At 35.6% G+C, this 27126-nt stretch overlaps 1 protein-coding gene across 2 annotated transcripts in view; it reads left to right on the forward strand.

The window, feature by feature from the left end:
* GUCY1A2 (guanylate cyclase 1 soluble subunit alpha 2) overlaps positions 1-27126 on the forward strand; it is a 424115-nt gene that overhangs the window by 84521 nt on the left and 312468 nt on the right. For both annotated transcript variants that reach the window (XM_056794443.1, XM_056794444.1), the window contains exon 4: positions 17055-17773. In XM_056794443.1, the coding sequence (XP_056650421.1) occupies positions 17055-17773 (719 nt within the window). The remainder of the gene's footprint in view (positions 1-17054; positions 17774-27126) is intronic.

Below are 27126 nucleotides of genomic sequence, written 5' to 3' on the forward strand. Positions count from 1 at the left end.
CTCATGTGAAAGAAGATACATTGCTTAAAATAGAGAAAAATTCATGGAGGAAATAAAGGGAAGAAATATATGATTCTATCTGCATTCAGACTCTGTCAGTGGATAGCCTTCTTCATCTGAGTCCCTTAGAGCTGTCCTGTATCCTTGCTTTGCTGATAATAGTTAACCATTCATAGTTGATCATTGTACATTATTGCCTTTACTGTGCACAACATTCTCCTGGTTCTGTTCACTCCACTTTGCATCACTTCATATAAGTCTTTCCAGGTATTTTTGTGATTGTCTTGTTCAGCATTTCTAATGGCACAATAATATTACATTATAGCCATGTACCACAACTTGTTCAGCCATTCCTTATTTGATGAACATACCTTCAGGTTCCAGTTCTCTACCACCACAAAAAAAGAGTTGCTATAAATATTTTTGTACAATTTGGTTCCTTTCTCTTTTCTTTGATCTCTTTGGGATATAGACTTGGTAAGTGGTATTGCTGGGTAAAAGGGTATGCACTGTTTTATGGTCCCCTGGACATGGTTCCAGACTGCCCTCCAGAATGGTTGTATAAGTTCACAGCTCCACCAACAGAGTATTAGTGTCCAGACTTTACCACGTTCTTTCCAACATTTATCATTTTCCTTTTTTGTCATAAGAAAGGTATTAATTCCTCTATTTAAAGTTGAATTCAGAGAGGTCTAGTGACTTGTCTGAAGTCACACAGCTAATTTCAGAAAGTCTTTAAACCTACCTCTTTCTGAGTTCAGGTCCAGGTCTCTATTCCCATACCCCATTTTAATGTCTCTGACAAATCTTTTCTTATGATGCAGAATTTTAAATGGAGAATAATGCAAGAAAATCAGCCCTTTTAAAATTCATATTTCAGTTAAACATTTATTTATTTTTATGTTTATCCTTTTCTGGGGAAATAAAATTTGCTTAAATAACTTGACATCCCACATCCTGGGGGGTGGGGTACAGAACAACTCCACAGTAACTCATTGGTCTTTTTATTTGATCAATATTGATAATCATGGAACAGAAAGTATTTCCATGGGTTTTCCTGCTGCCTTACTATAGAAATTGTGATATCAGTTTCCCATTCATTCATAAGTCTCCTTACTCTGTCACTAACCAAAAGACAACCAACAAATGAACATGTTCTAACCTAGAGAAAAGTGTAGTGATATGAAGAGTTTGGTCCTGATGTAGAGAAGAAATAATGAAAGGGGAAAACTGGCATTCTTCTTATGCTTAGCATAGTACAAGCCATTTGGGGATTTTACAGAGGTCACATTGAGAGCTGGTCCAGCTTAGGACTCAGCAGCTAGTTGGTTTTTCACTAAAAATATTCCTCTTTACCACCAAATGTTTCATTGTTCATTCCATCCTCTTATCTCATGTGCTGTGAACCTTTGCACTCCTTTCTTCACCTCTTCATCTTTCCCACTTCTGGCTGTTTTTGAATTATCACTACTTCTGTTGGCTATTTCTCACCTCTTAACAACCTCTTCCTCCCTACTTCATTAGCATATCTCAAAAGACCACATAGTAAAGAAGGGAAAAGAGTGGTAAAATATGTCGCACATTAAACTGCATTTTTCAACACTCACCATTATATCTTACATTATAGTCTTATAAGCTTAGAATTCTTTCTTTCAGTGAATGGAAGGAATCTGTCTTATTGCAGAACCTCATTAATTCAGGCCCATTAATTTGAAATTCATAATAATTGGGATTCATGCTGGGATTAAATTTATCTTTGTTCAATCTATATGAAAATGTTTGTAAGCAAAACAATGCTCAGCTAATTCTCAAATGGTTCTGTGTTCTTCTCAGTGTGGTTTCTGAAAGGCTAATCTAATGGAATACAAATTTGGATTCTAGCATGCTGGAGAAATTTATACTCTAGTTTGGGCAAAAGGCTTTCTAAGGACTGGCCTTGCTAAGAAAGGAGAGGAACATTACAAGTAATCTGGTCATTTGGGGATAAATTCTTTGACAAACCATGAAACCAAAAATATTTATAGCTCTTAGTCTTATATAACAAAGAGGTAAAGATAACCAACAAAGTCAAAGCATCTGTATAAAAAAGGACTGTTTGGGATAATTTGTAGTTTGATAGTAAGTAAAGTCAAATGCAGTTATGTACTTCCTTATACTTATAAAATGTGTTCGATATAGAAGAGTCAATTCTATCATTACATGTGATATGAGGGATACAAATGGCATTTCAAACTGTAATCTTTTTGAGATAATCTTCCCATACTCTAATCACTCAAATTTCATAATGAAGTAGATTTCCTTATTCAGAGGTTCTTAAGAAATACTTTCATTGACAGTTAAATATGAAAGTCCAGCAAAGATAATCATGTATAAACAATTGTAGGGGCAATGTTTAGAACACTCAGGAAATGAAGAAGTTTTAAACAAGTGTCTGAGTTGGTTCCTTTCATACTAAAGTTCATAATTATTCCTTTAGTGCAGGAACTTCCTCCATCTGTGTACATAGCAACCCTTCAACAATTTAGTAGACTATATCTAAAAGTTGTTGTGTACTCAGACCCATGGTGACCTTGGGCAAATGACTTAATTTCTCTGTGACTCAGTTTCCTTGAACTCAATGACTTTTAAGGTCTCTTGTAGTCTAATTCTATGATCTTATGACCTAGGAAGGACAGCGAAAGATGGGTAAGATTTCCATTTTACCTGCATGAAAATTTCTATTGGAGAACTTGCTTTATCAGTCTCTGTTTGAAACTTAAATACCTTTTCCAAATTGGCTGTAAATGACTAGACAAGAATAGCAATGGGTTGTATAGATCTGGGTGCACTCTCCTTGTTTTGAATCTTTCTGCTTTGGCTCCACAGTTTTCTAATTTCCAACCTTGATTAAAGGCACAATTACGCAGAACAATAGCGTGCTCATGTTCCTTAGCTAACTGAGGGCATAGCTTTTATATGGGGATTATGCTTCAAAAACCAAAATTAAAAAAAAATGAAAGCTTTTTGTTCAAGAGCTTATAGGAACATCAGAATCCTTTTAGCAGGGAAACCCAGCAAAGGAAAAAAGATTGGAGTCCCTGTTCCCTTGAAGCATAATGAAGGAACTGAGGCATATAATTTTCCTCCTCCCTCAATTTTAAAAGGTTATGATTTCCATTAGCTCTCACCTTTGTTGCCCTGAGCCCCACTTCCAGGATGTGTCCCTGTGTGGCAATTACAAATAACACAGTGTGTGACTGTCAGATGCATTTCAGAGTTGGCACAAAGAGAAAAAGCTACTTTGCTCCCTATGTTGGTTTTGACTTTGCTGTTGAATTACATATAACCTCCATGTGTGAAGGTGGTGTCATAACAACAGTATACTTTTGGTCCTGTGGATGAGAGGTGAGGGCTCTCATTTGTCTCCCTATAATTGTTTGGCATCAAGACAAAGGATTTTGGGAGGACAGATGTGCATTTCTATAAACGTAACCGCTTACTGGTGCTAAGACAGTCTGCTATATCATATATTTGCTGCATTTGACCAATCAAGTGGCAATCATTCTGCCAGTATTGGCCAAGAGTCAGTAGACAGTACACTGAGTGACCTGGTCTTCCATTTCTCCTGGGAGCAATGGGGAGTATATTCCTCATGAAAGAAACTTTTCTGGCTATTTATTTTTTTTATAAATGCACCAGAGAAAAACAAAAAGATGTACCAATGCAATGGTCAGAAATCAATATAAGAATGTATACAGAGATTCAAATTAATTTAACAAGCATGGATTAAGTACTGTGCACTGTGACAGAGGTTACCTTTAAAGAATCAGTGGACTTTCTAATGGCTACAATCATTAATTCAGTAACTTTCTAAGCCAAAACAGTCTTCCCTGGCCATCATAACCCATATATTGTAAACCTCTATTACTGGGATTTTTTTAGCTTTCTTTTTTTCTTTTTTCTTTTTTTAAACCCTTACCTTATTGCCTTAAGAGTGGTAAGGGCTAGGCATTGGGGGTTAGGTGACTTGCCCAGGGTCACACAACTAGGAAGTGTTTGAGGTCAGATTTGAACCCAGGACTTACTATCTCTAGGTCTGGTTCTCAATCCACTGAGCTATCCAGTTGCCCCCTTAGCCTTCTTTTATCACAAACTTTAAAAATTCAGCAAAGCTATGGACCCCTTCTCAGAATGCATGAAATTAAATTCATTGGGTTACAGTATAGAAAAGTAATTATATTGACATTTATCAAAATAGTTAACGAACAGTTTTGAAAAACAAGTTCATAGTTCTCAGAGTAGGAACTTTTGCTAAATAGAATATAAACTCTTTGAGGTCAGGGAATATCTTTCTTTTGTATTTGTATCCTCCACATTCACACTTAGTAAGCACTTAACACAAAACTTAATTAATTCTTCATTTGATTTATCCTTTTCTGGTCATATTGAATTTAGGGTATCATGTTCAGTTCTGAACCTTTTAAGAGGGCCATTGATAAGTTTGAGGGTATCTTGAGGATGCTGAGCAAAACATGGAATTGCCTTCACTCCATAAGAAGATTATTTGATAGAACTAGAGACATTTAGACTGAAAACAGAAGAATTAGTGTGAACATATAGTTATCTTCAAGTCATGAAAGGGCCATTATGTAATGGTATTTCAAATTAGAAGATTTCAAAAATGTTTCTTTCTTTTTATTTTTCTCAAAATAAAAATAGGTGGCTGAGAAGATATCAGCAACTACCGATTCTTATGGTTGGCTTCTCATCTCTAAAAAAATCTTTGAAAATGGTCCATTTATGAATCAAATGTATCTTTAATGGAAACATGAGAAGGTGACAGGAAAGCTTTCTTTTATAGAAGACCATCTTCATTTGTACAAGTAACTATGGTATAGAGAATATAGAAATCCCACTTTGTTGATTTTTAAAAATATTTATCATGAAATAATAAAATGATGCTTTAAAGAATCTCAACCAAGTCCTATTATAATAATATATGGTTTCATGACAGATATAACAATAAATAATATAACAATAATTGTTTGAGAGCATACTGAGTATTAACATGAGCCTAAGTTGTTCACTACAGAAAGGTTTATTTCCTCATCTGAAATATTTTCTCATTGATACTTTCTGGCTAGAGGGGCAGCTAGGTGGCTCAGTGGATTGAGAATGAGACCTAAAGAAGGGAGGTTCTGAGTTCAAATTTGACCTCAGATACTTCCTATCTGTCTGATCCTAGGCAAATCCCAACCCCATTTGCCTGCCCTTTATTGTTTTCCTGTTTTAAAACTAATACTTTGTACTGATTCTAAGACTGAAGGTAAGAATTTAAAAAATACTATCTGGCTACAAATAATGCAAACAGTGACCTTAGAAGAATTGAAATTAAGACTGATCTGAGATATAGTGGAAAGATTAGTGGGAGGCTTAAGTAGGCCATGTCATATTTCCAGTGATAACTCATGTGTAAAATTTGGCAAGGGCGAATATCTTTTTGCTTCAATTAAATGTAGAAATCAGTTTTTAAAATTTATGGCTCTGTACAACTGCTGATGAAGATGATGCCTCCTTTGACTTTTCAAAACTGTTGGCTTCTCACTTTTACCCTTTCATAGACATTTGTGTACATGTCTTATCTCCTGGACTAAATTGAAAGCTCAATGATGATAGTCACCATTCTTTTTTATGTCTTTGAGGACACCTAAATATGACTATTTATAGAAAGTACTCAATGAATGTTTGATGAGTATGTGAAGCATTGTGATAGTACAATAGTTCATCCTTAGAAAGAAGACTTAAAATCATAGAAAAATAACAGAGCTAGAATGGTACTTAAAAACCCTCCAGCTCTGGGGTCAGCAACCTATGGCCTGTGAGCTGTATTTTGCTGACCCCTGAGCTAGCCAAGTTTCATTTTAAAGAGAAATAAAAAGGGATCTAGAGAACTTAAATGGTCTGCCTAAAGTTACATACTGTGAGACTTTGGTAGGGAGAGAGTCTTAAGAATTATGTTGGTTCTTCTTTTTTATTATTTGGAAGAACTACTTTTTAAAAATTTCTGTTGAATCCAAATAATCAGCTTTTATAAAGTTTGTTTTCTTAGGTTTGTTTGATTAACATCATATTTATTTAGGCAATGAAAAATGAGTACATGTGTATGTTTCCCATTCACTTTAGAAACTTGCCTTCGTTCTGTTATAAAGAAAAATTTCATCACTTTCCTTACATATGCTTATTAAAAATATCCAATGTTATAACACCCTATTTTAGTTCAACCAACAACAAAGGATGGTTCTCCCCTCCAGCATTTATTAGTATTTATATGGATTATGTTTTAAAATGTGAATTTGTTTAAGAGGCTTGTTATCCCTTAATCCTTCCGTTCCTGCTTTGATTATTAAATGACTGTTCCTTTAGCCTATTCTGCTAGATTGGGACCCAGATTATTTTTATTCACTGAAAAAGACAATTTCTGGACTTTACATTTTGTTACTTTTTTAGGATGAATAAATCAAACTAGGGATAAGCTGTTGCTCTTTTGGGATCAGTGTCCTCTCTTCTCTAGTCATCAGAACAGAAGTGTATGAGTTTGGAGAACAAAGTACTTTTTATTTCTGTTTTCTTCCCAGCTAGTATATTCAGCCCAAATAAACACTTGAAAAATTCCTTAATTATAGATAGAGCTAGCAGAAAGGGAGGAAAAAAAGATCTAGATCAGCAGAACATAAGACTCTTTGAAGATCTTAGAGAGAATTTTAAAATTATCCCAAATGATTTATTGGAAAATTCTCTAGAGGTGGAACTCCTGGGTCCTTGTACCAGCTTTGCCACTAATTTTCTCTATGAACTTGGATAAATCCCACTCTCTCCAAGTCCTAGTTTCCTCATTTATATAAATGAGGGTTTTGTACTAAATTCTCTCAAAGGTCTTTTTCAGGTTCAATATTTTATTACTTTTTGAGTGTTTGAACTACTAGATAATTTTGCCATTAAGTTCCAAAAGAATGTAATATGTGATAAATCTCCTTTGGAGCTAGATTTTTGCAGAAGTGAAAAGGCCCTGATTTGAAAAGTCTTCATTGTATCCAGAATATCATAGACAAGGAATCAAAAATAAAATAGTTTGTATTGAAATGTACAGTATATTAAGAGGAATGATGTGTTTGTAATCAGTCTAGACAGATAAATTGGATGGACAGAAAGCTAGTGCATGTATTAAGTACTCGCCATACTTCAGGCATTGTGTTAAGAATTGGAGACACAATAAGAAGAAAAGAAGATAGTCCATTCTCTCAAGAACTTATATTTTAAAATAGGAATATAAAACATAAAAAGGATCAGGAAAGGGGAGAGTCCAGGGGAGGAGGGAGGGAAAAGGGAAGGAGACAATGTCACCTTTGTGGAGATCCACTGGGTTGGAGAATGAACCAAAAGGGAAGAGAGGAGGGTGGCTGTGGCTTCTCATGATATGATGGTTCCAGGCAGAAACTTATCCCTCATCAAGCAGCTCATGATGGAGTCATCCTCAAGGACACAGGGCAGTCAGTGTGGAAGTAGAGCAGACTGCAGAGTGAGCAAGAAGGGACCTCGATATTCAATGTGATTTTTAGCCCATAAACTTCACTTAAAGGCAGCAAACCATCGTAAGTTCTCATATCACTGGAATCCAACTTTTGAATCATCAAATTATTTCTAAATGTGTTATCTTTGTAAAGAGCATTGAACTTGGTATCCAAGGAGTTGGATTCAAGTGGCAACTCTTCCACCTTCTCACAATATCCCTGAGCCTTAATTTCTCTATCTATAAAATAGGGATAACTCTAACACTACTTTCCTTATACTGTTTTCCAAGTCTTAAATGAGACAATGGCTACAAAATGCTTTGTTATTATAGAGAATGCAGCTAGGTGGGGCAGTAGAAAAAAACACCCATCCTGGAATCATGAAGATCTGAGTTCAAATCCAATTTCTATGTGTGTGGCCCTGGGCAAATCACTTCACCCTATTTGCATCACTTTCTTCATCTGTAAAATAAACTAGAAAAGGAAATGTCAGACTACTACAGTATCTTTGCCAAGAAAACCCCAGAAGGGGTCCTTAAAAGTCAGATATGACTAAAACTACTGAAAAACAATAACAAAAATTATAGAGCATTATATAAAAGGTTAACTTGTCTATTATGACAGTTCAAAGAACTATTTGGTTAATAGAGACATTTTTCTTGCCAGGAAGAATATTTTTCTTCAAAAGCATGTTCATTTCCTTTTAAAATAATAAAAAAACGTTTCCAATGATGATTGTTGAATGTGATCATTATTGATCAAATGCTCTCAGACATCAAATTCATTCAGCATGGGCAACATGCAATTCAACAAGTCTTCAACAGCAATTCAACAAGTCTTTATTGAGGGCCTGCCTCAATGAATATCTATTTGTTAACAAAAATGTCAGCAGGCTGAGAGGAGGAACACCTATTTATTTATCTTTATAGTAATAGGTATTCAGGAAATGTTAATGCCTGAGAATCACCATGTAAGACACTTTGTCTATGAAAGGGTCATAATGGGCTCTTGTGTTTTAGAACTAGAAGGGACCTTAGAGGCAATTGTAGACAACCCCTTCATTTGACAGATGGGAAAATTGAGATAGAGTGATTTACTTTCCTAGAGTGACACAGCTAATCCAATGTCTGAGGCAGGGTTTGAACCCAGGTTCACAGAATTCCAAGTCTAGTTTCCTATATATCTTGCCTTATTTTATTCCTTTTGAAATGCTTTAGAAATGCCACAAAAGGACCTTGGTTAATGGCAGTTGTGAAAGCATTTTATTGTGAAGAATTTTCTTTTAAAGGGAATTACATTGAGTTTCTCATGATGTCCCATTTCCAAGGACAGGAGATGTTCTTACTGATTATTTTAGAAAAGGTATTATTTTAGCCCTTACACATGGTTCTCTGCAACCGCATGGAGCAATGCTATATCTTTTATAGCTAAGATTCATAATCATTTCCCCAAATGGTTAAATTTTATACAATTTAAAAATATAACTCTAAGAAGAGTAGGTTTAAAACTGCAAGGCAGCTTAAACATCATCTAATCCAATCCTCATTTTATAGTTGAGAAAACCAAAACCCACAAAGGTTAAGGGATTTGTCAAAGGAAGTAAGTAGCAACAGAATCTGGATAGAATTAAAGACCTTCGAATTCACATTTAGTATTCTTTCTACTATAATATACTGCCTTTACCATTCTAAATGAGGGTAGGGTCATAGGATTGTATTTTTTGAGATAGAAGGGGCCCTAGAGGCCATTTAGTTAAACCATCTTATTTTATATATGAGGAACCTCAGTCATTCAGTAAGTCAATAAATATTTAAGTGCCTATGATGTGCCAGGGAATGTGCTAAGCAGTGTGGCTACAGAGAAAGACAAATGACAGTCCTTGCTCTCAAAGAGCTAACATCTAATGGGGAAAAAATAATGCTCCTATGTAATATGTATATATATATATATATATATATATATATATATACACACACACAGTCTAAAGTGGAGAAAAACAAGACATTAGAATAAAGGAAGATTGAGAACATTGCTTCCTGAAGAAGATGGTATTTTAGCAGTGATTTGAAGGAATCCAGGGAAGTAAGGGGTTGCAGTGGGACAGAAGAGCATTCTAGATATAGGGATAGCAGGGAAAATGCCTAGAATCAGGAGATAGAGTGTCTCATGTGTAGAACAGCAAGGAGACTAGTGTTACTGGATTGCAAAACACGTGGGACACTTAAGAGGTAAGAAAACTGGACAAGTATATAGGTGGAGTAAATTATAAAGAACTTTGGACACCAAACAGAGAATTTTATATTTGATCCTAGAGGCAATGGAGAGCCCCTGGAATTGATTGACTAGAGGGATGACAGATCAAACTTCTGGAAGATAAATTTGACAGCTAAGTGCAAGTTAGATTTCAATAATAAACACCATTTAGTTTTTCCTCTAGTGATTTGGAAGATATTTCATCATCTTGAAGAACCTCAGAGTCATCTTTTTAGTCTTAATTTCCATTATATTGTTGATCCCAGATGTGGCTTATTAGTATAATAGAAATTTCCTATTAAGGGAATTTAGGTTTTATCAGCTTTTATTCCATAACCTCTTACAGGTGGTTATTTTATTTACTTGATTATATTCGCTTATGTTTTGTGCTTCTACCATAAGTACTCTTCATTATCATTATATTAGTAAGTTTTATTTAGTTACTCTGGTGAGACTTTCAGTACTTTGCAAAATACAGATTAGAAATAGTTCTCCATTTTCTTTTATATCAAAAAACAAGAAGTCCTTTGAAAATACACTCTATATAACTTCAGAGGCCAATAAGTCCTGAAATGTCTTTCTGAACATCATGGTATTTAAAGATTCAACTGGAACTATTGTGGTTGGGGATAGTGTGTGGGGGGAACTTAATATTTTTTTCAGGGGCAGCTATGTGGCAAAGTGGATAGAGTTCAAATCTGGCCTCAGACCTTTACAAGCTATGTGATCCTGGGCAAGTCATTTAACCTATCAGTTTCCTCATCTGTAAAATGAGCTGGAGAAGGAAATAGCAAACCACTTCAGTATTTTTACCAAGAAAACTTCAAATGGGGTCACTGAGAATTGGGCATGATTGAAACATCTGAACAACAATAGCAACAATATTTTTTCAAGAGCATGATTTTAATCTTGAAGAAATTCATATAGCAAGTGCTGTAATAGATGATAATTTGGAGGGTATATTTGATGGATACTAGATAACTAATGAATCAGGTAGCTATTTTTCTTTGCCTTATCCTCCTCCCTTTAAACCTCCCTACCTCCCCTCTTCTTCCCTTCACTTTCCCCTTTCCCTTCTTCTTCAGCCTCCTTCTAAGTCACTCAGGGTGATCTATGATGTTTCAGAGAAAATAATCTTTCTCTTCTTTATCTCAAATAAGGATTTATTAGGGAAAACAGGAAAGATAGAGGATAAGGTAAGAGGGATAGGGTTTTCACTATTATCTACAGTGAGTCTTATGTTGGAGGATATTGAGAGAAATGGCAATTCAGTCACTAGCATGAAACAGAGCCAGTCAGAGAGAGAGATATAGGGACTATTGTCCTTCTTTTCCTTCCTTCAAATCAGCCAAGCCACCTCCAACTTGATTATCCCAAGCCCCAGAGATAAAACCAGCTTCTTCCTTCAGTCAGCCAGAAAGCCCAAAGACTCTTAAATCCAGTCAAGCAGTTGACTATTGCCTCCAACTGTTTCCCAGTCACATTCCAAATGGAATCTTCCTTTGATTGACAGATGATCCATCTCCAGTTTCTGTTCTTTGCATGCATGCCTCTTCCACAGTGCTCAAAAGTAAACTACCATTTAGGGAAAATTAATTTATTTGATTTGTGGAATATAGTGCTAACAATGACATATTGATCTGCAATTGAACTCAGTTAACTTCATTAATTCAGATTCCTACTAACTGATGACCTCAGCATTGCAATGGTCAACACCTGCTTTCTCTCTCTCCTTCTTTATAAGACAGTTGAACTGATAATAAGCCCAGAAGTCAATTAAATTATTGACAAAGAAATTTCAATATTGTTTACATAAAATGGCCAAGATATGAACAAGTTTGTGATAACAAATTTTGGCTTTCCCATATTGCCTTGGAGATAAAAGCACTCAAGCCAACATAAAAAAATACTTTGATCCCATGTAACTCCTTTCAATGACATTTTCAATTTTTTTCTCACACTTGATTTTATACTCTTTCTGGTCACCCACCTCTTACTCTTTTTCTCCATAATTTTGAGTTTCTGAATTAGGGTTTTCCTAAGGAACATAAGAGAATTAGTCTACATTTTCACTGTGAAATAAATACCATATATTGTAAAGGTGATATAAATGGTTTAGTGGGATTTTACTCAATCTAGTCTGGCAAGAAGATCTTCTCAGAATCAGAGAGTGAAAATGGCTTCTCTCCCTGACTCAGGCCAGTGGACAATCATGCTGATTCCACTTTGCAGGTAACAGGTTTATTTAAATTGTTATTGATGGTAAGGGAAGTGATGTAGGCTGAAGATTTTCCCTAAACACTAATAAAAGCTGTCTTAATCCCACCATCTGACTTTTCACAAAGTCTCTTCAGTTCTCAGCAGAGAGGCTACACTACCTTCTTGGCTGTCTCAATGTCTCCCCTCCTAGTCTGATTTAATCTATTGTAAACCCACAAAGGAAATAGTCTCTAGAGTAAGAACAGATAGTAATGGAGTCAAAGGTCAGGTGTGACCTTGTCTACCCTGGTGAGGCCAAAGGGCCCAAGGCAAATTGAGAAGTTTGGGTCAACCTTGCTTGAGATTTCTTCAGAATAGTAGCAGTATAAAGGACTAAAATGATCTTCAGGAATTAACTGGGTTAACCATAGGAACAAGTAGAAAGGTCCACAGGAGGTCTGAGCTGGGTCCTGGAGATGCTTCCTTCTCCAGAGTCCTCACCCAACTCCTTGATGGCAGTTAAATTCCACAGAATTCCAATCCAGGATTCTGAGAGCTCCCCCTGCATCTTCTGGTTCTCTGCATTCCATTCAACTCTTCATGTTCACTTTGTCACATTATTTCATTCCCCAAATTTCCCATAACAGGTTGTCCCCTTTCACGAACTTGAATTCCCTGTGTTCAATTTTGTGATCCTTAATACTTACCTTTAAATCCTATTCTAATGTCTAGTCCCACAAAACAATAAACCCCGCTACATGATGATATGTTATATCTGATCTTAACTATTCCTAATCTTGCGACATTCCCCAGGAAAGAAAATAAGGTAAGTGTAGGGTTTACAAAACCCTACACATCAATTACAAATCAATTTCAACACAACAGAACTTTTGCACATTCCTAAAAAATGTAGCAAACATTAATATTTCCTATCAGCATTAAAAATTACATATTCATAAATATTAGTACACTAGAACAACTATTTTTAAAGCAATTGTCAACTATTCCTATAACACTAAACTAATACACAAAGCTTCCTATCTATAACTACTAATATACTAGAACATATATACTATATACATATATACTAATATACTAGAACAAGATTTAAATCTTAAAATTTTCCACTAAACACAACTTTAGCTGAAGCTTTTACAACAAACCATTTAAGAAAAAAAAAACACTTTTTGCTAATGCAGTTTAAAAGTCTTATCTGAACAAATTCAAAAATCTGTACCTTAATTTCTATATTAAGCCTTAATCCTATAGTTAAATTGTTACATTAACTTTCCTTATACTATTTTGTATATGGTCTTTCTACATACATGATACATACTTACAAGAAATATTTACATAATTATAAGAATTTTATGTTACAAATATGTATCAATATATACAGATCTATGTACACATATCTACAAAGTATAGATTACTATCATTATTTTTCCTATCTATATCCTGATATTAATCAAATAGAAATCTATAGATCCTTCTATTCAATTAATACTTTATAAATCTACTCCTAACTATGTAGTTATCCTGTAATTTCTTTTCTACCATAGACTTATTTACATGAGGTCAGCCAAATATATATACATTTTTTTTGTGAACCGTGTATTTTATTTTATGTAGTATTGGATGTAATACTTACTGATATTCTTTGGAAATCTACTTTTCATTTTGACTGTTGGAAATCTCTTCTATCTTCCATGTATGTGCATGTTGCATGTCCTAGCATTTGAATGTGTTTTGCTGTTTATGGCGCACTGTTTCTTACAATTGTCTTGTTCGTCATCTGTCTTCTTCATATGTACAAATTTTCCCTGTCTGTGCTGTCTTTATTGTCTTTTAAGTTTCAAAGTCTCTGTTCTCTATCTGCTTTTGCAGCTTTCCTTCAAGATTTTCCTCTGGGCTGGTATATCTGGAACTTTCTTGCCTGTTGTCTATACTTGACTGATGTTTCTCAGCTTTTTTCTTCATCTTCAGCATCACTTTCGGGAACTTCTCTCTCCCTGTCTCCTAATTCTACTTCTGCCTGATTCCTTTTCTCATTCTCATCTGCCTCATCACTACTTTCACTCTGATCTTCCTTTTTCCTGTGAGCTTTTTTGGATTTTCTCATGGGAACAGTGAATCCACGCATCTTTCCCTAAGACTTTTATTGATGATGGACTTGTGAGCAAAACTTCTTAGGGACTCACCCATTTCTCTTCTGTGGCTAATCTTTTACTAAAGTTTTTAAGAAACACTGAATGTTTAGATTGAAAAGTAAGATTTGAAGTGGATAAAATTGAAATGTACATTTCTTGCTTGTTTTGACAACAATAATGATAATCCTTCAGGAAAGAAAAAGACTGCAAGGGGAATCAAGTAAGGAGGACAAAGGTTAACATTAGATCAAATGGCTGAAACAAGATTTGTTGCCAACTAGACCTATAAGCTGAAGTCAACACTTGGGCTTAAAATTGACGGAAGTAGAATAGAATTAGAGTTGGAAATGCTCCTCTGAGAAGCCATCTCATCTAACTCCTTCATTTTAATGTTGAAGAAACTGAGGCTCAAGGAGATGGTATGATTTACCTATGTTCACAAAGAGTGGATATTAGAGGCAGGTCTTGAACTTAGGTTTTCTGGGTCCAGAGTAAATACTCTTTTCACTGTCTACATTGGTAATTTATTAACCTCTTAGGCAATTACAAAGAAATAAGAGATACAATGTTCTATTGGAATGAGGGATGAATTTAGTGTAAAAATTTAATTAAATTTATAGAAAGCATTTATGTATACAAAAATAATTATAGGACCACTTTTTCGTTGTAGCAAAGAATTGGAAACAAGGGAGAAGCCTATTGATTGGGCAATGAATAAACATTGGTACTGTGACAGAGACATGAAGAGAGAGAGGTTTTTCAGGACAAGCCAAGATGCAAGAGTCAAAGCTGGGGACCTGTCTGTCAGTCAAGAAGAAGGTTCCAAATGGAATGTTCCCAGGAGGAGAGGCAGTTGAGCTGACCAGGGGAGAAACTTTGGGGCTTTGGCTTCTCTCTGGGGTTGAAGCTGAGAAAGGAGGCAAGCCTAACTGTAGGGGCAAGAAGCTGAACTGTTCTTGTTAGCTTTTCTGTCTCAGAGAGAAGGACCCTTTGGGGGGCTTCTGAAAATAGGCTGAGAGATCCTTGGTGACTTTGAAGAAGAAAGGATATTTTAAACAGCTTCTCCTTTCTCTAACTGTCCATCTCTAACTGTCTTAGAGTCACAGTTTGTGACTGGACTACTTACTCAAACCCTCAAATTCTCCTTCATTTTCGATTAGGGACATCTTCATTCCTCTTGCCTCAGTTTCCTATTCTGTTATCCCAATAAACCCCTTGACTTGATAAAAGGAAAAGAAAAGAATATCTTTATAGTTTACTCAAGGGGGGAGGGAAGAAGCCAAAGGCTTCAAGAAGAACTGGGACATGAGGGAGGCAGAAAGGAGAGGGTTGGAGGAAGGAAGGAGTGAAAGGGAGGAGGAGGTTAGGAAAGATACATTGATCCATCATCCATCAGTAGGGATCATTAGGCAAACCCCAAAGCATTCCCCAGAGCAGTTCCCTTGTGTAGCAGTATCCTCTGTGTATCAGCATCTATGTGGCAGCATCCCTGTACTAGCATCCCTCAGCATTTCTCATTCCTACCTCCATTATAACCAAACAGTTCCAGGTTCCCCTCTAGCAGTTCTTTAGTAAGCCAGAGTTTTTCCAGTTAGTTCGACCAGAAACAGTTTCATCAGTTTACCTTCTCTATTTCAATACATAATGGAATATTACTGGGCTATAAGAAATTATGAATGTTATGAATACAGGGAAACATGGAAAAATATATATTAACTGATATAGAGGAAAGTAAACAAAGCCAAGAAAGAGACACAATGACTACAACAATATAAACAGAAAGAACAATTACAAAAAAACCCCAAGAATGAATATTTAAAATTACAAAAAAGTGTGAAAGAAGAGTTATGAGAAGACACTCTAATCCTAGCTCTTTGGAGAAATGGGAGGTTGTCCACAAGTATGGTTCATTGAACATAGTTTCAGACTTTTTTTTTTTTTACATATTGGTCAGTTATACTGATTTTTTCCCTCTTAATTGCTTTTTATTTTGTCTTTAAAATATTACCTGTTATATGAGAGTTCTCTGGGATAGGGAAAGGAGGAATGCTGGAAGAAATTAAGGGGATATAAAAAATATCAGCAATAAATACTTTATAATAAATACAATTAAAAAACGAAAATGAATTCAACCAGCATACATGAGCAACTTCTATATGCCCAACAGTCTGCTAGGAAAAAAAGAAAAACAGGGAATAGTTCCTGTTTTTAGGAAGCTTGTACTCTATTTACTGGAAGACCTTATATTTTAATCTATTCAGTAGAATGAAGAAGCCCTGAATGTTTTATTACCAGATCATCCATCTACTCAACACAGTAAATTACTTCATTTCTGTTTCTCAGTTGCAAAATGAGAGGGTAAGACTTAATGGATTAAAGAATCATCCATTTAGAACCTTAAGAATAATAGGTTTATAACTTAGAGGCCATTGAGTTCAATGAAGAAAATGAGGAAAAAAAGAAACTCAGTGGCTTTCCCAGAGTCAAATAAGAGTCTAATAACTAATAAGTATTTCAGTCAGCATTTGAATGCAGATCTTCCTGATTTAAAGTTCAGTGCCTTGCTTGCTATACCATATTGACTCTGAGGTGAGTTTTATATTCTATTTCTGTGACCTTCCTTGAATATATGTGACCCTGGAATCTTATTTGTCAGTAACAAAAATCCTAGTGTAATACATTTCCTAGAGAGGGTAACAATGATCTGAACTTGCTTATATTTCTGGGGTTCAGGGTTTTAAGAAATCCTCCAAATTCCAGGAGTCTATGCAAATCTAGGACATTATTAACTCCTTTAGGAAAGCCATTAAAATAGAAGCATGGAACTCAAAAATGCAGGCAAAGCAAATGGCCATAGTAACTTTTTTGTCAGTTATGTTAACATCTGCTCTCCATTTGCTTTTAGGTTTGAAGTTTGAGGAAATGCAAGAAAGGTTTGGGGAGGAATTCTTCAATATCTGCTTTGATGAGAATGAGAGAGTCCTTCGGGCAGTAGGCGGCACCTTGCAGGATTTCTTCAATGGCTTCGATGCTTTGCTGGAACATATTAGAACATCATTTGGACGACAGGCTACTCTGGAATCTCCATCTTTCCTATGCAAAGAGCTTCCTGAAGGTACTCTCATGCTCCATTACTTTCATCCTCACCACACTGTGGGATTTGCAATGCCTGGAATGATAAAGGCTGCAGGAAAGAAGATCTATAGGCTGGATTTGGAGGTGGAACAAGTGACCAATGAGAAACTGTGCTTGGATGGGTCAAACCCAGGGAACTGCAGCTGCCTCACGTTTGTCATTAAGGAATGTGAAAATACAAACATCACGAAAAACCTTCCACCTGGAACATCCCAAACTCCTGCTGACCTCCGAATCAGCATCAACACATTCTGTAGAGCTTTCCCCTTCCACCTGATGTTCGATGCCAGCATGCTGGTTTTGCAGCTGGGGGAAGGGCTTAGGAAACAGCTCCGATGTGATGCTCACAAGACTCTGAAGTTTGAGGACTGCTTTGATATAGTTTCCCCAAAGATCAATGCCACCTTCGAAAGGGTCCTGCTGAGATTGTCCACTCCATTTTTGATTCGTACCAAACCAGAGGCTTCTGGTTCTGAAAATAAAGACAAGGTAAGCAGAGGGGCAGATTTTAGATGGGCTGAAAGTACTGGGAGATAATTGTTTTAGTGAATTATATGATGACTTTACTTGGAATTATTTAGGGGAAAAATAACTCAAGTGCTATTCAGAAAATCACTGGTCCCTGGATGTATGGGAAAACATTTGGCTCTACTCCCAGCCAAATTGTATCATGTCTCCCTGATGCATTTAGTTCAATTTATGAAACAAGAAGATGCTTAATAATGACAGCCATAACAGGAGCAGCAATCAAAGCACTCATTTGGTTTTCTAATTTTCATAAGGTCTACTGCAAGAAACTCATTGATTAAAGGCAAACCTCATGACAAATCTGTTGAGCTTTCTGAAAAAAATTACATGGGATTTGGTTACTGTCTCTTTATTGATTATGTTTCCCCTTCCCCACCCTTAAAGGAAAAAAAAACCCAACCATTGTATGTTAGGTAAATTTCTATTTTCTCAATACAATATCTTAAATTTAATATTCCAGCCAGGTTTCATTTTGGAATTAGGGATGTAATATCCTTGTAAAGTACTTTACCTTAAGGCAATAAAACCATAAGAAAGTAAAATGCTTTTCAATGTCACTTTTAGACAAAAATATTTTTCAAAAGAAATAATAGTTATATTTTAATAAATGATTGAATATAGATTCAAAGCTCTTTCAAAGAACTTTGAGATTAATTCTCTCCCTCCCTCCCCACCACTTCTTCCTCTGAGTTGATAAGCAGTTTCATATTGTTTTTACATGTGAAGTTATGTAAAATGTTTTTTCTTATTAATCCTTTTGTGGAAGAAGACTCTAACCAAAAAAAAATTAAGAAAAAAAGTGAAACAAGTTTCCTTTGGTCTGGATTCAGACTATCATTTCTTTCTTTAGAAGCAGATGACATATTTTTCATGAGTTCTTTGGTATTGTTTTGGATTATTTTATTATTGAAAATAGTTGTTATTCATAGTTGTTCATTGTTCAGTACTCCTGTCATGGTGCACAATGTTCTTCTGGTTCTGCTTATTTCACTCTGCTTCATTTCATGTAAGTCTTTCCAGGTTTTTCTGAGCTCCTCCAACTCATCATTTCTTATAGCACAATAATATTCTATTACAATCATATACATATACTCAACCATTCCCTAATTGATGGATATCCTCTCATTTTCTATTTCTTTGCCCCCACAAGAAGAGCTTTAAATATTTTTAAAGAATTCTCCAGAATGATTGAATCAGTTCGCAACTCCCCCAACAGTGGATTAGGGTCTCAGTTTTCCCATATCTTCTCCATTTTTGTCATTTTCCTTTTCTGTCATAATAGTCAATCTGATAGATGTGGAGTGGTACCTCAGTTGTTTTAATTTGCATTTCTTTAATAGTGATTTAGTGAATTTTTTACATGATTATAGAAAGCGTTTATTACTTTGAGAACTGCTTGTTCACATCCTTTGACTATTTGTCAACTGGGGAATGACTGGTATTCTTATATATTTGACTCATTTCTCTCTATTTTGGAGACATGAGGCCTTTATTAAAAATATTTGTAAAAACAATTCACTATTATGACTATTACCACGTATTACTTTCCATCCTGTTCTCTCCTGTTTAGTTTTGGATCACTACCTCCCACAATTTTCCCTTTTTTTCCCCTATTAGCTCCACTCTGTCCTCTTATCTCCTTCCCCTCCTTTACTGCAGGGTAAAGGAGATTTCTATTGATTATGTATGTTCTTCCCTCATTGAGCCAAGTCAGATGAGAATGAGATTCACATGCTCCCTTTCCTATCTCCCCTTCATTGCAAAAACCCTTTCATGACTCTTTTATGGGCAATAACTTACCCTATTCTATTTTTTTCTTTCTCCCTCCTCCCAATGTGTTACCTTTTTCTTTTACCTTAATTTTTATATCATCCTATCATAAACAAATCACAGTCTTGCCCTCTGTCTATGTATACACCTTCTAATTGCCCTAATAATGATAAAGTTCTCATAAATTACAAGAATCATCTTCCTTTGTAGGGATATAAATAGTTCTGAATGTCTTGATTTCTCTTTCCTGATTACTTTTTTATACTTGAATTGAGAGTAAATTTTTCTATTCAGCTCTGGTCTTTTCATCAAGAATGTTTGAAAGTCTTTTATTGCATTTAATATCCACTTTCCCCTTCAAGGATTATGCTTATTTTTGCTAGGTTTGTAATTCTTTGTTGAAGTCCTAGCTTCTTTGCCTTGTTATCATTTAGCACAGTAGCTGCTAAATCTTGTGTTAAAGATAACTTTAACTGTGACTCCTTGCCATTATAATTGTTTCTTTTTGGTTACTTATAATATTTTCTCCTTGACCTGGGAGATCTAAAATTTGGCTATTATATTCCTGGGAGTTATCCTTTTGGGATCTTGTTCAAGAATCTGTGGATTCTTTGTGTTTCTATTTTGCCCTCTGGTTTTAGAACATGAAGGGAGTTTTCCTTGATAATTTCTTGAAATATAATGTCTAAGCTCCACTTTTGATCATGATTTTCATAAAGTGCAATAATTCTTAGATTATTCTCTTGGATTTATTTTCCAAGTAAGTTTTCAAAAGAATGAAAAATAGAAGAAAATGTGAAATATATCATTGGAAAAAAACAACTTGACTCATTTCTCATGGTTTTTCTGGTATCATTCTCATTTCTTTTCCCAATTTTCTTCTGCCCCTCTTAATTTGATTTTTAAAATCCTTTTTGAGATCCCCCATTAATTATTTTTGAGCTTGAGAGTAATTTATATTTTTCTTGGAGGCTTTGGATATAGCAGTGTTGACTTTGTTTTCTTCTTATCTTTGGTCTTCCTTATCACCAAAATAACTCTTCGTGTTGAGTTTCTTTTGTTGTTGTTTGTTCATTTTCCACCCTTCTTTCTTTTCTTATAACCTAACAAACTGCTAAATTTGAACTGTGTAACTGTGGTTAAGGGAGCACTGTTCCAATCTTCAGGTATTTTTGTGTAGCTGCCTTCAGAGCTGGTTCTGGGATCCATCTGCTTTCTTCCAAGATGGTATGATATAAAGAAAGTGTGAAGATTGAATTTGGCTCTCTCCTGATTATAACAATGAAGGTACTTAGCTCTTCCTTAATTGTGAAGATTAAATTGTATTCCCCTGTCTACTTTTAGATTTTAATCCCCAAAGTATAAATCCAGTACTTAAAGTAGATACAACTATTTTAACCACAAAATGATGTGAACTAACCACAAAAAGGTATGAACATCCATTTCATACCTTGAGTGGGGGGTCTATGACCCATGTGTGAAAGAGTGGGCAGTCCTGGAGAGGAGTGTCTGCTGTGATTGGTAGACATAAAAATTAGGGGAGGTGACACAAGAGAAAAAGGTCTTTAAATAGTGGAAACAGAGACACACATTGATGATCTTCAGTCACGAGGGCTTGGACTGGAATCGTTTAGCAGTCACTCATAATTGGACTGGAGGATTCAGCAGTCCCTTGGAGTTGGACTGGAAGACAGTCACTTGAAGTTGGAGTGAAGACAGACCTTGCCTTTCTGGGAGTGAAGTCAGACACCTGAGGAGAGACTGGAAGACAGACACTCAGACTTGGAGTGAAGACACTTGGCTGTGGAACTGGACCCCTGGAGGAGTTCATGCAGGAGACCTCAGACTTCTTTCCTTTTATATGGTCACTGTGGTGAGTGTAAAGGCTTATTTAGTTCCTTGCCCTTTCTGGAAGTGTGAACCTCAGAGAAAGGTCCATCATTTTGAGGTTTCTTTCCCCTGACTGGTGCCTTCTAATTGGTTCAGAGAAAGCCTCTCCCTCTCCCTCTCCCTTCCCCCCCTCTTTTCTCACTTTCTCACCCCCTCTCTCTCTCCCTCTCCCTCTCTCTCCCCCTCCCTCTCCTCTTCCCTCTCCCCCTCACTCTCCCTCCTTTTCTTTCTTCCTTAATATCTTCCCTCCATTGTAAAATAAACTACTACTAAGTTCCATTTACTTGAGTAATTCATTTGGGGATTTAGAAACTAAATCCCTGGTGACCACCAATTAAATATTCAGTCCAACCATGAATTTAACAAAAGGCAAGTTTAATATTCTCCTGGCCTTTGCTCTGGTCTGTGAATAACCACAAGCATTTTTTCCTCTTAGAACTGTGACCAGGGTCCCCTCCTCCTCTGTGGCCACAAGCTCTAGTGTGCAATAGTGCTTCTCCTCACCCTGAGGCCATGCCCTTGGTCTGTTACCAGGATCTGCCTATGGGCAATGCACCTTCTGATCAGTTTTCAAACTCCACCTCCCCAACCCTCCTTACCATCTGTGACTGAGAGCTCCAGAAACCTTTTGCTATTCATTCAGCTGCCCCCAAGTTCTGTTGTTACAGTAAGGCTGTCTTGCATGCTGCTCTGCTCTCTCCCCTTCTATCATGGTGCAATAGATCTTTCTTGCTAGCCTTCTAAGTTGTTTTGGGATGAAAATTTATTTTTTCATATAAATATGACATATTTGTCTGCCCCCTCAGATAAAGTTAGAGATATAGAAAGGTGATATGGTATAAATCTTAGATCGTAGAATGTTAGATCAGTAACAATTTAGATTTCTGATTCCTGAACCTCCCAAATCTGAATTCCTAGCTCTTTAAATAGAGTAAAATAGATAAAATAGACAATAAGATACTAAAGATATATTCCTTTTCCCATTTTCCATTTGTCTTAGAACTGCTGACTTTTCTTACTAGATATCTTAGTTTGGTTTGTAAAAGTTGGAGTGATTGTCCTCCATGTTTTATCATTATACACGTGATGTACTCTTTAAAGACCTGAGGGTGTGTAATCCTTTAGTTTTCAGTGATGATTTTAATATGAATTTACATCATTCTTAGCAGTAAAAATAACCCATTTCTTCCCTTTTGCTAAAAACTTCATTTGTTAATTATGCAGCCACATAACAGTGAAACTGGCTTGTTTTCATTTCTATATGCTTGAGTTCTTTTTGAGTTAATATTAATATTATTTTGCTGTACCTATGATTTCTTAGGAATAGGGAGCTCCTAAGAAGGAATTCCCTTTATTAAAATTGATCAACATCTTCTCTGCAAATTAAATATTTCACTACATACTTACAATATACCTTTCATTATGCTAAAATGGCAACAATGCTCTTTGACTCTACAAAGGAAGACAAAATGGTTCCTGCCCTCAAGGAGCTCCCATTTTAATAGAGAAGACTAGTCAGAACAGTTGGTTCATGGAGGTATAGATAAGGTATAAGGAGTCTGTAAATACAGGACTACTTTATGAAGAGCTTTCTATTGCTTTAATGTTTTGGTTGAAAGTTCACTCCAATGCTCTTTTATAACTTCCTTGCTTCCTTTCTATTTATTCTTCTCCCAGAGAAAAATAGTCGAACTGCATTCAGGGTCAGAAATGAAGATTAACTGAGCTAAGAATATATATAAATTTGTGCTGTGGTAGTCAGTATGTTAACATTTAGGCATTAGTCTAAGAGCTTGAATGCCTATCCCATAGACTTATTCAGGGCATTGAACATAGAAGGTACTTAATAAATGTTTTACGTTGAACTGAATTAAATTGAAAGGCAGGTAGCAAGTTGCATTTTTAAATCTTTTTGACAAATCCTCATGTGGAGTTACTTAGTTGTTAGGAGTCATGAATATTCTGATTATAGGGGAGAATTATAGATATGATATAAATGATATTTCTTCTTTTTATAATGTTTAAGAGGTCCTGCTTTCCAATGATGGAGAGCATTTTTTTATCCTATATCATGAATCACAACTCAAAGTTCATCTCAGCTATCACTTTTCCTATAATGCCATTTGCTGTTTCCTCCCCTCATTCCACAGCTGCTAGAGCCCTTCCACTACAAAGATTTCCTTTTCTATGTATTTTATATATGCTTAGGAACAGCTAGGTGGTACAGTGGATAGAGTACTAAGCCTGGATTCAGGAAGATAAGTTCAAATTCAGCCATAATAATTTACTAGCTATGAACCTGGGCATGTCTCTTAACTTCTATTTGCCCGAGTTTCCTCGTCTGTAAAATGGGAACAGTGAGGATGGATTGAGATAATAATTATAAAGCGATTAGGACAGTATCTGGCACATAGTGGGTGCCATATGAATGTTAGCTATTATAGATAGTATTATTGCTTATATATCTACATCTGTATCTGTATGTATCATTCTGTATCTGTTTCTGTATTTGTATTTGTGTCTGTCTGTGAATACTGTCTCCTTGAGAGCAGAGACTATTTCTTTTCTTGAGACAGCACTTGACCTATAGTAGGCATGTAACAAATGCTTTTAATGATCAATGATTGGTGTCTGGGATTTGTGATTATTTCTTTTCCTGATTCCTCTTCCCCTCTGCTCCCCTATAATAGTCCTGAAAATTCCAGAGAAATTTCAAATCTACCCAGTTAAATCCTGAAAATAGTTTGTCTGTGATTCATATTTAGAATTAGAGAGCATATAGACTCCAATGACTATACCTGTTATCTCACATATTCTTGGGAAGTTTTGAGTGACTTTGAAGTGATTTTATCTCATCATATTTTGAGTTGGCACTATAAGCCCTTATAGTGTCTTCTCAAACATTAAAACTTTTGGAAAATCCATTAAAATAGTCTGTGCCCTACTGATATCTTTTGAGTTTGCTTATTTGAATTTGTTGTGCCTGTGATATCTAAAATGAACTGATGGGGCTAAGTTAAAAGCAACCAGAAGCTGTGATAGGGTTTGAAAAGTAGTAGATGTCATGGCTGATTCTTCCTCTTTTACTTTTTAGTCTTGCTAATGGAAGTTCTTCAGAGAACTTTAACAATGCTGTGGAATCAGCTCAGCAGTTCAAACACAGTATTCCTGACAGAACAATATCATTGTCAGTCATGTCTTCTTCTAGTCTCAGTGATAGAACTGGTAGAAAAATATAGGAAAAATGAAAGAGAAAAAAGAAAAGTACAACTCCTAGCAAAATCTCTGCCTTTTGTTCTCTTATTTGAAAGCTATTGAAGTTGTTGGAAAATAATTTTGAAGGCTCAAAATAGGTACTGACCTTTGATTTTCTTTGGTCATGCTGGTTCCTAGATGAGTCTTCTGTCTTGTGAGGGATTTAAAAATACACGAATAATTTTCAGAAATCATGACTGGAAAGCTGTGAATACTTATATTAATCTCTGTGCTAGAATGGATCTACTTCAAGGTAAAATTCAGCTTTCTCTCTAGAATGTATTCTTCAAATGCAACTCATTCTAATTATGAAAATTCTATTTGTTTTCCTTATAATTAAAGAAAAGAGTGAATCTGTTTTTTCTCTGTTCAGTCTCTAAGGCTTATTGATTGTTTTAACGGATAATGAGTCATGACAATAATAGAAGATATGACAAATAATAGAAAGATCATATTAGCCAAAATAGACTCCCTCCAGAAGAACTAATTTATAACAAAAATATTGGGTATCTGTGATGGAATGGCATTGGGGTGGCATAAGCAAGGTTGTTCAGTTGCTTCTAATTGCATGCCCTTCCTACATTAATATCTATTTATTATATATCTTTCAATATAAATGTTTTTTTCTGAACTCTAGGAGGTTGGATCAAAGAATTTGCAATTTTTCATATTATTTCTAGCTCTAAGCCCCAAGCAAGAAACAGTACACTGACAAAATACTTCATTGCTAATTCTATTTTTCTTTTTGGTGAAGCTTTCCCATCAGCTGTCTTCGCCCAACTGCATTCCAGACTTCAAGATTAGCAATTTCTCTAGTTAACATTGTTTATAAAGAGGAAGACAAACATTTACAACAAAGAAAAGACTTTCCCCAGCCTCAGAGAGAAAGAGACCAAAAGGGGGAAAAGGCCAGACAGAATTTCCCTACTGGGATCTGTTTTCTGGGGAATTTCAATAATACAGCAACTGTCCCCAAACTTCTCAGAACAGTAGGACCACACAGGTTCACTATGGAGTGCAGGCCCAATGCTTTCTGTCTTCTACTTGTTTTCCTGCTTTCCCAGCTTAATTCTTGTAGCCTTTCCTGCTCCAGCTTTGGGCACCTTTTACACATCTCTTCAGCAGCTTCTCTCTGAATCTGATTTTTTAGACTAATGGAACAGACTTAGAACTTCTAGAGGATTGGGGCAGAAGGAGATTGGCTTATGCTTTGTTGCCAATCATCAACCTTTTTAGCATTCACTTTTTAATTTACTTAAGGGACTTATTTTTTTAAACACTTTATAACAATGCCTAGATGTTTTTAAATTTTTATTTACTAAAATAACACTTGGTTATTTGTCCCTTTTCTAAGGTTACATACTGGACTTTTAAGACAAATTCCCTTGCAACCAGAAATACTCAATTTAGTACATTCAGCCAATTCCTGTAGAAGAAGGGCAAGAACTATTCCATTTGGTTTTGGAGGATGGAACCAGGACAAGTTTGTGAAAACTGTAGAGTCATATATCAATTTGATAAAAAAGGAATAATTTCCCAATATTTATAACTGTCTCAAAATGTGATGGGTTACCTTGGAAGGTAGTGAGTTCTCCATCACTGGAGATCTAAAAGAAGAAGGAGAATGATCATTTTTTCAGGGATTTTGTAGCCTGGTTTTTCTGGCCAGGCAATGTCTGAATCAGGAAACCAGGCTATGTGATCTCTGAGTATCATTTTAAATTTAGAATCAACCTATTTATTTATCTATGTCTTACAAGTTCCTTTCCATATTAAAGAAATTCTATATAATTTTAAGTTATTTGCCTTTCTTTAGCACTATTCTCTTACCATTTTATTAGTCTTGAGAAGTGAGTCAGCTTTAAGGCTTTAATATAGCTATTGTTGATATGTAATAATCCTATAAGATTCTATATTATAGTTTCTTTAGGCATACTACAAAACTTGCATATAAGCAAACTTCAGAAAATTTCAGGCTTCCAAATTGGGCTTATGTCCAATATCATGTGTATTAACCATTGCCATGGACAGTAATGAGAACAATTAGTTTAATTGACTTCAGAAGAAACTAGAGGCTGTTTGCATACACAGGCAAACACATTTACACACATACACACACACACACTCGCACACAAAAGCCACATGAGAAGGACAAATAAAAATCAAATGGTCACAGTTTTAGAATTGGAAAACTTATCTGAGCCAACCTTCTCATTTCACAGTTGATAAAAATAAGACCCAAAGATGTAAAGGTAGAATCAGAAGAGCTTGGTTTCAAACCTAGATTCTATGTTCTTTCTCTGGGCTCTTTCTCTATACAATTGAAATAAGTTCAACTCCTTGTTTTTTTTCCCTGTTATTGAGCTTATTGTAATCTAAACTTTGGATCTCACTTCTTC

Source organism: Monodelphis domestica, chromosome 4 (assembly GCF_027887165.1).
Source record: "Monodelphis domestica isolate mMonDom1 chromosome 4, mMonDom1.pri, whole genome shotgun sequence".
In the NCBI taxonomy this organism is placed as follows: domain Eukaryota; kingdom Metazoa; phylum Chordata; class Mammalia; order Didelphimorphia; family Didelphidae; genus Monodelphis; species Monodelphis domestica.